The sequence below is a fragment of the Diaphorina citri genome, unplaced genomic scaffold, assembly GCF_000475195.1.
Source record: "Diaphorina citri unplaced genomic scaffold, Diaci psyllid genome assembly version 1.1 scaffold2447, whole genome shotgun sequence".
NCBI classification, from domain to species: Eukaryota; Metazoa; Arthropoda; class Insecta; order Hemiptera; family Psyllidae; genus Diaphorina; species Diaphorina citri.
The window spans coordinates 18,371-31,157 of NW_007379869.1; the positions used below are offsets into that span (position 1 = coordinate 18,371).

Below are 12,787 nucleotides of genomic sequence, written 5' to 3' on the forward strand. Positions count from 1 at the left end.
AAAACGAAATTATATACCTTAATATACATAAATATGTACCTACTACAAATTTTAAATACCTATTTGAAAGATGTATAAGAAATTATTATGGAATGTAAAGGTTTGTCCAGACAGAGTCGCACATGGGAAAAGGCGAAGAAAAAGAAAATTAAATAATTGCAACCATCTGGTTCTCAATAAACTCACCTCTCAATCAGCGAAACACAAAGCCAAGACGTCTGTCTACCTTGCGTTAATGAAAACAAACGGATGAAGTTTCATTGTGTTGTGGAAGTTGTTACAAGTGGATTCTCAGGAACTTGATACTCGGTGGAAATGATGAAGAATTCCCGATACAACATGAAGAATTAAAGACGAATATCAAATCAACGGAAGTCACTCGGAGTGAAGTTCACAGATATACATAGAAAACTGTCTGGTATTTTATCCTTCACTAAAAATTCACCGTCCATAATATTTCAGCAGGGCAAAACTAGAGCAAAGGTATAAAACCATGTATGTAAATATGTAGTTACATACCTAATCTTTACTTACTTACAAGATTAGTCGATCTTTATGAGTCAGAATCCAGATGAACTAAGGGCTAAAATCAATCCCACATTAGGTATTTCGCCTTGGTGCGCCTCGAACTCAGTTTGGTGCCAGATTGCACCGAAGACGAAGAAAATCTCCATGAATCAAGACCAACAAACCGGTTTCCAATTAAAAGAATAAACAATATAATGGCATTTCGGATCGTCTGAGATTTAAATGGATCACTCTGCACCGAAGACGAAGAAAATCCCAGTGAATCAAGACCAACAAACCGGTTTCCAATTAAAAGAATAAACAATATAATGGCATTTCGGATCGTCTGAGATTTAAATGGATCACTTAATGAATTGAATCAGATAACCACAGGAGGGGGGAGAGAGGGAAATGTTCACCAATGATTCACAACTTCGAAACCGGTTTATTGGGTGTGAAGGACGTCCCGATGTGTCCTCATGTATCATCTTGAACCTTGCAGACATTGTCTGGCGCTCCGAGATTCAAATTTTATTCGGACATAGTACATACCTACCGCCGAATTGCCTATAATGTTTGGGCGACAGTGAAAAGGGAGTTGAGGCACATCCACTAACACGAATCATACTCTTAGTTTACCTACCGCCGAATTGCCTATAATGTTTGGGCGACAGTGAAAAGGGAGTTGAGGCACATCCACTAACACAAATCATACTCTTAGTTCGCACCATTAGCTTCTTGAAAAGCACGCTTTCTATGCCGATCGTGTTAGAATGCTCAAGCCCTAGGAAGGAAATCAATTATTTACCTAACAGTAATAATACATATTTTACTTTTTTTTCATTGCTGTCTCCCACAGAATTGTAATAAATTTCCCTGCCGACCATAAACTTTCGAGATAGCAGCTTACAAGACATTGTTCCTATTCTAAAATTATCTCCTTTTATTAGCTTCTTGAAAAGCGCGCTTTCTATGCCGATCGTGTTAGAATGTTCAAGCCCTAGGGTGGAAATCAATTATTTACCTAACAGTAATAATACATATTATTATGTTTTCATTGCTGTCTCCCAGAATTGTAATAAATTTCCCTGCCGACCATAAACTTTCGAGATAGCAGCTTACAAGACATTGTTCCTATTCTAAAATTATCTCCTTTATCATCCAAATTTAATTTCGTCTCCGAGAAAAGTTCTTACTGAAAGTATATTTTAGAAAAAAAAAATTAAAGCAATTCATGTCTTTCTTCAATTATTTCTCAGGATAAATTAATTAAATATTAAAATATTTCAATAATACCTAGATTCCTAGTTTGTTGAGGGAATTGCTGAACCCTCTTGTATAAGGACTTGGTCTTTTAGTTTTATTTGATATGAAGGTGTTTATTGTCTGTTCGGTGTGTTATGCTGAATTACCTGTCACTGCTTGATTGGGATCATCGTACTTTTGGCGGTTTTCAGCTATAGCGACAAAACGGTTAGAGATATTGTAAAAGTTAGGGTAAAAGAACACTCAAATAAGCCTGTCTTCCTTCTCTCTTCGATTTTGCTACGATAAGACCTTAGCAGTTACAGTTCCCTCTATCAAATCTCTTTTAAAGTACATTACTTTTCTTTCTATTATAGTAAAGCAAAGAGTGTAGGTACTTAGAATTCAGTACTATTGAAATAGCAAATTCGAAATCCTGAACTTCACCACAAGTGTTAGCATGCAGCCGTAAACACTTCGATTGCATCAATCAAACATCACATCCTCAAGAATGGAACAGACAGCATCCGTTTTTCCCCCGTCACACCTACCTTTTATCGGCAAAAAAGGAGAAGAAAAACTTAAAGTAGTTCAAACCAACTTCCACAGCCATAAGCTTAGTTTGTTCGTCGCATTCAATCAAAAACGAATTTGTGTGAAAAATGAAAATTCCATCATTGCCATCCAGGGATAGACTGAACTGTAATTCCCCTTGCTAAAGAATTAGCAAAGGTTGAGTGCAAAGGGCATCCACTCGTAAAATTTTGTAGCCAAAACCAAATGACAGTCCAAAAGCGATCACCCTAGAGCTGATTGAGGGCTGACGAAAAACGCCGACCCCGTCTAAACATGGGAAAAGGCGAAGAAAAAGAAGAAGAATTAATAATTGCAACCATCTGGTTCTCAACAAACTCACCTCTCAATCAGCGAAACACAAAGCCAAGACGTCTACCTTAATGAAAACAAACGGATGATGTTTCATTGTGTTGTGGAAGTTGTTACAAGTGGATTCTCAGGAACTTGATACTCGTTGGAAATGAAGAATTCCCCATACAACATGAAGAATTAAAGACGAATATCAAATCAACGGAAGTCACTCGGAGTGAAGTTCACAGAAACAGGTGAATGGAACTCACAGGCGTTAATGAAAACAAACGGATGATGTTTCATTGTGTTGTGGAAGTTGTTACAAGTGGATTCTCAGGAACTTGATACTCGTTGGAAATGATGAAGAATTCCCGATACAACATGAAGAATTAAAGACGAATATCAAATCAACGGAAGTCACTCGGAGTGAAGTTCACAGAAACAGGTGAATGCCTTGTGAACTCACAGGATTCCACGTTGAACCTGAGATTATTTTTAATGCTTTCAACGTTTTTGGCTTAGTGCAACGTATAACAGTATATCCCCCCAGGATAGTCCGACGCATTTGACCGAATACCTGTAGATATCTGTAGCAACTTTGATCTTAATAGAATTGAATATAAACTGTTTTTACTGCAGAAATGAGACTGAAAAGTCCCTTTACTCCCGCAGTCAATAAAGGCCTATTCAAAAGCTTCAGTTAGTTATCTTTTATTGATCTTGTTCTGGGTTTATTGTTTCTAACTGGCAATTTCAATAATTTCTCTGTCTGAACCCAGCAGTATGAGCTACTTTGGTCTTCCATGATAAGTCAACTCTCGCAGTCAATAAAGGCCTATTCAAAAGCTTCAGTTAGTTATCTTTTATTGATCTTGTTCTGGCTTTATTGTTTCTAACTGGCAATTTCAATAATTTCTCTGTCTGAACCCAGCAGTATGAGCTACTTTGGTCTTCCATGATAAGTCAACTCCTTATAAAGAATCTATCCAAAATAAGAAACAATCAGATGGTCTACAGATCAGGATTTAGATAGAGAAAAGGATGTGAAAAATAATAACCGTTTGGTTCTCCAGAGGAAACAGAGGGTATAATACAATAGGTTGACAATAAGAATTGTTAGAGCACTAAAACTATACACTGGAAGGAAATATTATTCTTTAGAATCTATTAATTTCACAGCATCTTCAGAACCCAGAACCTTCAGAAGACATGTTAGGATGTTTCTTTCCCGGATAAGATTCTCTCTCCCGCCTCTCCCACTCTCTATTTTCTAATTCCTCTCATCCATTTACCATTTTCTAATTTCTTTTACATACTTCATTTTCTAATTTCTTTACTTCATTTTCTAATTTCTTTACTTCATTTTCTAATTTCTTTATTTACTTCATTTTCTAATTTCTTTTACTTAATTTTCTAATTTATTTTAAGGTACTTCATTTTCTAATTGCTTTATCTACTTCAGTTTCTAATTCCTTTACTTCATTTTCTAATTTCTTTTACATCATGTTCTAATTTCTTTCACTTCAGTTTCTAATTTCTTTAACTTCATTTCCTAATTTATTTTACTTTATTTTCTAATTTCTCCACAGGATTGTCATGGTGGCGGAGGTCATGCTGCACCAATGAAGGATCAGCAGCAGAACTACGAGCTGCTGACTGGCTACCAGAACGATACGCACACCGTGATACGATACTTAATTTCTAATTTCTTTACTTCATTTTCTAATTTCTTTTACATACTTCATTTTCTAATTTCTTTACTTAATTTTCTAATTTCTTTATTTACTTCATTTTCTAATTTCTTTTACTTAATTTTCTAATTTATTTTAAGGTACTTCATTTTCTAATTGCTTTATCTACTTCAGTTTCTAATTCCTTTACTTTATTTTCTAATTTCTTTTACATCATGTTCTAATTTCTTTCACTTCAGTTTCTAATTTCTGTAACTTCATTTCCTAATTTATTTTACTTTATTTTCTAATTTCTCCACAGGATTGTCATGGTGGTGGAGGTCATGCTGCACCAATGAAGGATCAGCAGCAGAACTACGAGCTGCTGACTGGCTACCAGAACGATACGCACACCGTGATACGATTCAGCAGAGCCTGGGACACTTGTGATTCTCAAGATGATCTAGTCCTCACGGTAAGTCGAAGTCTTTGTTATTATTTTTTTATTATTATTATTATTTGTAACTGCTAAGGTTTTATCGTCCCGAAATCGAAGGGAGAAGGAAGACAGGATAGGAGAAAGCCAGCCGTTCCGAGAACGAACATTATCAGTTTAGGATAAAACAAATTGAATTTTCTCTCCCAAGGTCTCCCTCCCTTTTGAGCAATTACCTAACCCTTGTTATGTAATATCGCCCAGGGTGAGACAATTTCCTGGACATAATGTTCTATTTAATGCAATAATTAAACAGAGTATAGCACACCACTTGACCATTCAAACGCTTTTAACATCCTCTTGACACAGTGGTGTATTTAACGGGGGAGCTCCGAACTTGTAATGACACGAAACACTGATTTGTTCTTTACTTTTTGTATTAAAACAAACGTTACTAGAGTAGAGTTCAGTGGAGACTTCCAAGATTTGAATTTGTACAGAGCTTATACTCTGCTACTAAAAATTTGACTCGGACTCTCGATCTCTTTTGCTCAGTTTTTCTGTCCCCTATATTCCACTACTGAAAAATTCTCAACCTCTCACTCTCCTACTCAGTCTCTCTGCCCCTATCCCCTATCCCTCATTTGTTGTTACACCACTGATGAAGTGTGATGACATCGAACTTTCAAAACATTCAGGTTGAATTGTCTGCTCACTACAAGTGCTTAAGAATTCCACAATAAAATGGAGAAATTTTCAAATTAATAATAGGAGATTAATATGAAATTTCCCAGAGAAAATCGACGTTCAAAGCACAATATTCGTATGAATATTAATACCTTCGAATTTAAATGTCCCTAATAGCAATAAGAACCGAAACCGTACATTTTTCAACCACTGAAAAATGTTCCTTTGGGTTTGAGTAGGACTTGGGTCCAATGAGAGACCATATAGGTCTATGGTAAGTTGAAAATAAACGAATCCATGCCCTTTTCCTTTTTACTTATTTCTACGAAAAAAGTGTCTCGTTCTACAAGTCAAACAGAAGTGTCTGGATAATGGATGTTCTACTCCCCAATGGAGAGACCCAAACATGTTTCTGTGATCCCACCAGAGGGACATGGCGGCAAAGAAAAAGAAATCCTTTCAAAGTTCAATTTTCATTTTGATTTATTTGTGGGAGTAACCATACGAGGGGAAAGGGCTCTTCAAGCCCAGAAAAGAATTCTTTAGATTTTTTTAAAGATTAACAAAGCTAGCTTTAGTTAGGCCGCGGGTTCGATTTCCGCCCGGGGCGGATTTTATCCTAAACTGATAATGTTCGTTCTCGGAACGGCTGGCTTTCTCCTATAAGTACGTTTGAAATTATCCCTCCTTTCTCTTTCTTTAGTCCCTTTTTTTCTAATGGCAGTTTTGTAATGGATAATGGTTTCAGTATTCTGTGGAAACTGTTGCTTAATGTTTTGTGACGAATTCTGTTGTGTTTTTATGGCAAAGCTTTTGTCAGGTGTTAACGAATACTGACAACCTTTCCACTGTTATGGTTTTCAAACAAGTACCTAATATTGTATGTGAAGAAGAAATAAATTTAAGCTAAAAAGGACTTGATTTCTTCTTTACAAACAGTGCTACACTGTAAAAAATATGAATACAAGACTACAGCTGAAAATATCAGCAAGAGAAAGTTCGTTGACAAACCTAGGGTTTCTCGAACTATTCGTTTTAATAACAATGGATATAAAAACCCCTTCGTCAAAATAATACAAAAAGGTTGACGTTTTCAATCCCCCAGGGTCCAGAAGTTACATCAGCAAAACTGCTGAATATAATACCTAGGGTGTTGAAGTCATATCATAGTCGGAGAGGTGAGAGCTGGTACTCAATTTGAACTGTCAAAATATAAATCAAAATAATTAAATTTCAGGTGATCTCGCATTTGAAGGCCTATAAATGGACCTTCCAAACTCAAAAATTGATATGAAAGGATGCTGCGAACAGTCTACACAATTAAATCAAAAAAATTGCTCATAGAAATTACCCCCAACCAAATATTTGGTTTGAAAGTAAAAGAAAACTTATCTAAGATAATAGAATTATATGAGTTCCTTTATTTTTATTCTTTACTAATTGTTACATTGTCTACACAGTACCAACCCAAGAATATGATAAAGAAATACTGATAATATTTTGACGTTGGTAGGAGAAATGGTCCTAAATTTTATACAATGAAATTACAAATACAGTGGTATTTTGTAATAAAAAAAGGCATTTCAGGTGGGAGAAACAGTAGGTAGATTTTTATTTTTGGAGGAGGAGAACTTGAAGTTTTTCACTTTCAATTAAATCAACAACAAACTTTACAAATTTAATGAAAAAGTTGTCCTTTATTTTTTGTGTACGATGATGAAAATTTGGATGGCATTGATAAAAAAAAAAGTTACTCAGTACATTTTAACTTCACCCATGCGAATAAAATATTGTTAAGCGTTTTATCTCTTGGCTTTGAATTGTTTTATTGTTGCTAAAAGTTTGAGCGGAAAGTTCATCAGAGAGTATTCAAACAGTAGAATTGGAAACTTTCAAAATGATTCAATTTGTCTCTTCTTCAGAGCAAAGAGTCTTTTTATGGCATTCCATTATTTTCAATGATTTTTTAATGTTTGCCTACTCAATTTGTCTCTTCTTCAGAGCAAAGAGTCTTTTTATGGCATTCCATTATTTTCAATGATTTTTTAATCCCGTTGACTTCACGAAATGAACTTGAAAGTCCAAATGGGAGTTTTGTCACATCCACTAATGCTTCTGCACGATTGATTTCCTAAAAATATACATAAGTAATAAAGTATTAAACTATTATATTAAACAGTAAAATCTGAGAAAGGAAATGGCCTTCAAGTTCAAGCCTTTTGTTAATCTCTTGAAGGGAAGAAATCATTACCATTGACAGGAAGTTGGTAATTCCTACAGGAGAAAATTTTAGTCGTTGGTATGTCTTCATTGATTAATTATTTTTGCAAAAAAAAAAAAAAAAAAAAAAAGTTACTCAATTTGTCTCTTCTTCAGAGCAAAGAGTCTTTTTATGGCATTCCATTATTTTCAATGATTTTTTAATGTTTGCAAGAATTTTTTCTCGTTGACTTCACGAAATGAACTTGAAAGTCCAAATGGGAGTTTTGTCACATCCACTAATGCTTCTGCACGATTGATTTCCTAAAAATATACATAAGTAATAAAGTATTAAACTATTAAACAGTAAAATCTGAGAAAGAAAATGGCCTTCAAGTTCAAGTCTTTTGTTAATCTCTTGAAGGGAAGAACTCATTACCATTGACACAAAAGTTGGTAATTCCTACAGGAGAAAATTTTAGTCGTTGGTATGTCTTCATTGATTAATTATTTTTGCAAAAAAAAAAAAAAAAAAAAAGATGTCGATCGGAAACTGAAGAGTTTGATAAGAAGGCAATCTGAAGTAAGCGTTCCAACTTGTGACTTCCAAAAGAAGAAGAAGAATTGGTGGATGTGTCAAAACTTCGATCTCGCATCAGCAGTAAAGTTTATGATTTACAAGGCAAGAATTGAGTTTGAAGATTTTGGTTTCGAACTTTTTGGAGACAATTTCGTTTGTCAATATAGGATTTGTGTTGTTTGGTTTTGATGGTGTAGGAGGAGAAGAGGAAGGGGGGGGGGAATGTATACCTATGGGTACCTGCCTACCTGCGGAGATAAAAAACAGAAGAAGTAGGAAACCTAGTAAAGTGAAATATTTGCTGATCAACAATGGAAAATTCCTGGATTATAACCAATAACCCTGTTTTTTATGTAACATAGAAAAGGAAAATTCAAAAATACTTATCTCTGAGTACATATTTTATATGTATTGGAAAATCTTGAGTGTTTTGACAAATTATTATTATTAAATCACTGTCTTGAATTGATAGAGTATAGACTCTATAAACTATACAAATTTCTACTCCATGTTAAATATGTTTGTATCCGTGCATTATCCCTCAAAGAGCCTCTTCTCTCTTGATGAGTAAATGTATAGGAAAATCTTGAGTGTTTTGACAAACTATTATTATTAAATCACTGTCTTGAATTGATAGAGTATAGACTCTATAAACGTATAAACTATACAATTTTCTACTCCATGTTAAATATGTTTGTATCCGTGCATTATCCCTCAAAGAGCCTCTTCTCTCTTGATGAGTAAAATAATTAAATAGTTACCTACTTTAGCATATTGTTCTGGGTAAGGCGATATAATTACCCAGACTGGACTCTATCATCAAGTACCTAATTAGACGCGGAGTTATAGATAACACCGATATAAGTAATGTCAAGTACTCAAGTCATGTAAGGATTTGGGGACTGTAGTACCTAATTAGACGCGGAGTTATAGATAACACCGATATAAGTAATGTCAAGTACTCAAGTCATGTAAGGATTTGGGGACTGTTTTTTAATTTCCAGGATTTTCAGGAAATGTGTGAACTTAAAACCCGAAATTGGTGTGAGCAAATCAGATATGGTTAAAGACAGCAAAAACTTTAAAATGAAACCTACCTTTAAGTTAGTTCCATATCTACATAACAGGTGCTGCGGTTGGCGGTATTTTGACCGCTGTTTGGCGGTTTCTGACCGTTTTTTGGCAGTTTTCAGCTATACCGACTAAACGGTTAGAGATATTGTAAAAGTTTGGCTATAAGAACAAGAACACCCAGACAGAGGAGCATTACTATGGCATGGACGTGGATCTAGAGGTGTTCAAAGCGTTCATCTGATAACACCTCCACTTCCTGCCCCTCAAGACGATGCGATGAAAGCTTGGGAAATTCGACAGGAAAATGTAAGCACTTGAGTTATACATAGACATAGGTATAGGTATAACTATTTAGTTACATAGGTATAAGTACCTACAACATTTTAGCATGGTGCAATCTTTTGTTTTGTTAGTAGTGCAGCTTAATTTACTTGTTTGTTTTCTGCTCTAGACATCCTTGTATCAAAATCTTACACACACGCTCCTATGTTTTACATGCAGTTCTACGTTGTATAAGCTTTTGCATCCTTTGTGAAATGTGCGATATTTATGGAGACGAAGACACGTTAATATTACAGCACATGGAGATTAGGTATTTATCTACTACTTGTTCCATCTATTATTACATATTTAGGTTTAAGTAATGATCGTATGTTGATCTAGAGGTGTTCAAAGCGTTCATCTGATAACACCTCCACTTCCTGCCCCTCAAGACGATGCGATGAAAGCTTGGGAAATTCGACAGGAAAATGTAAGCACTTGAGTTATACATAGACATAGATATAGGTATAACTAGTTACATAGGTATAAGTACCTACAACACTTTAGCATGGTGCAATCTTTTGTTTTGTTAGTAGTGCAGCTTAATTTACTTGTTTGTTTTCTGCTCTAGACATCCTTGTATCAAAATCTTACACACACGCTCCTATGTTTTACATGCAGCTCTACTTTGTATAAGCTTTTGCATCCTTTGTGAAATGTGCGATATTTATGGAGACGAAGACACGTTAAATATTACAGCACATGGAGATTAGGTATTTATCTACTACTTGTTCCATCTATTATTAGGTTTAAGTAATGTTTTAATAATCGTATGTTTCGTAAGCTGACTTGAGCATTTTTAGCCCGTCCTTCCTTTATTCTTACGATAGTAATAAAAAAAGGTATAAGGGACGGACTATTGTATTCGCTTCGGTGTTGTCTGTCTGTGTGTCCGTCTGTTTGTCTGTCTGTCCCCATAGAAGGACTTATCCAAACCTGGTCATCCTATATCCTCCTGACGCCCAATGTACACACCCGTGTACTTCGAGTTTGTAGTGCCAGAGGCCCAATGTGAAAAGTGTCAATGTAGTCCTAGACACCCGATGTACACACCTGTGGACACACTTGTATGTAGTGCCCCAGACCCAACATAATCCAAGTTTTTAATTGAATATAATAGGGTGTTCAAGTCATATCATAGTCGGAGAGGTGAGAGCTGGTACTCAATTTGAACTGTCAAATATAAATCAAAATAATTAAATTTCAGGTGATCTCACATTTGAAGGCCTATAAATGGACCTTCCAAACTCAAAATTGATATGAAAGGATGCTTCGAACAGTCTACAAAATTAAATCAGAAAAATTGCTCATAGAAATTACCTCCAACCAAATATTTGGTTTGAAAGTAAAAGAAAACTTATCTAAGATAATAAAATTATCCGAGTTCCTTTATTCTTTACTAATGGTTACATTGTCTACACAGTACCAACCCAAGAACATAATAAAGAAATACTGATAATATTTTGACGTTGGTAGGAGAAATTGTCCTAAATATTATACATACAATGAAATTACAAATACAGTGGTATTTTTTAATAAAAAAAAAAGACATTTCAGGTGGGAGAAACAGTAGGTAGATTTAAATCGAAGAGAGAAAGAAGACAGGATACGAGAAAGCCAGCCGTTCCGAGAGCGAACATTATCCCATCAGGATAAAATCCGCCCCAGGCGGGAATCGAACCCGCGGCTTAGCGCTCACAGGGCAGGCGCTCTACCAACCAATCTAACTAGGTTGGCTTCGAATGTTTTGCTCATTGTTTGGTTGTTGCTTTTGTTTCAGAATGACACGATACGTCTCCTGTGGGCTTTGTATGACGAGGATCCTATGGATGAAGACAGAGGAGCATTACTATGGCATGGACGTGCATCTAGAGGTGTTCAAAGCGTTCATCTGATAACACCTCCACTTCCTCCCCCTGAAGACGATGCGATGAAAGCTTGGGAAATTCGACAGGAAAATGTAAGCACTTGAGTTATACATAGACATAGGTATAGGTTTGTTAACTTTTTCAATGAAATTTTAGTGTAACACGAGTATTTAAGGAAAAGGACAGTAAAAAGGGAATGATAATGTTAAAATTCAGACAACTGTGTCCAAAGAGTATAGAGGGAATTTATATTCATCCTAAAAAATCAAAGTACTAGTTACTATACTTTGACATACCCTTGAACTCTTCAAAATTTAGTGGATGTGACACATTTTCCATGTGCATAAAATCAAGCTCATTATGCGCTCACGTATCACTGCACTGTTTACTCAGATTCTCCACCTGTTTGCAATTCAAAATAATTGGAGCTTAGTGGATGCGCCGAAAATCTCAATTGCCGTCTTCCAGTCTACATTTTAACTTCACCCATGCGAATAAAATGTTGTTAAGCGTTTTATCTCTTGGCTTTTGAATTGTTTTATTGTTGCTAAAAGTTTGAGCGGAAAGTTCATCAGAGAGTATTCAAACAGTAGAATTGGAAACTTTCAAAATGATTCCATCTGTCGGAAAACGAAAAAGTTAAGGCCCATCACAGGGAAATTACTCAATGGGTAATGAAATCTTTACAAAAGGATAAAGGTTAACAACTTAATGCCCTAGTTTCTCCGAATGTTTTGCTCATTGTTTTTTCTTCTTCTTCTTCTTCTTCTTTTTTTTTGAAGAGGTTTGACAGAGGGAAATATAACTGATAAGGTCTTATCGTCCCGAAATCGAAGAGAGAAGGAAGACAGGATACGAGAAAGCCACCCGTTCCGAGATCGAACATTATCCCATCAGGATAAAATCCGCCCCGGGCAGGAATCGAACCCGCGGCCTAGCGCTTACAGGGCAGGCGCTCTACCAACCAAGCTAACTAGGTTGGCTTCGAATGTTTTGCTCATTGTTTGGTTGTTGCTTTTGTTTCAGAATGACACGATACGTCTCCTGTGGGCTTTGTATGACGAGGATCCTATGGATGAAGACAGAGGAGCATTACTATGGCATGGACGTGTATTATTAAATCACTGTCTTGAATTGATAGAGTATAGACTCTATAAACTATACAAATTTCTACTCCATGTTAAATATGTTTGTATCCGTGCATTATCCCTCAAAGAGCCTCTTCTCTCTTGATGAGTAAAATAATTAAATAGTTACCTACTTTAGCATATTGTTCTGGGTAAGGCGATATAATTACCCAGACTGGACTCTATCAAGTACCTAATTAGACGCG

The 12,787-nt window shown here is 35.7% G+C and overlaps 1 protein-coding gene across 1 annotated transcript; it reads left to right on the forward strand.

Annotated features, from left to right (window-relative positions):
- Nucleotides 1-4,208: 4,208 nt before the first annotated feature.
- Nucleotides 4,209-12,564, forward strand: LOC103518942 (MOXD1 homolog 1-like; the record flags this gene model as incomplete). The annotated part of the gene is made up of 4 exons (XM_008484024.1): nt 4,209-4,301; nt 4,612-4,764; nt 11,367-11,546; nt 12,481-12,564. Coding segments are annotated over 4 exons (510 nt in total), but the record flags the coding sequence as incomplete, so codon positions are not given.
- Nucleotides 12,565-12,787: the final 223 nt, after the last annotated feature.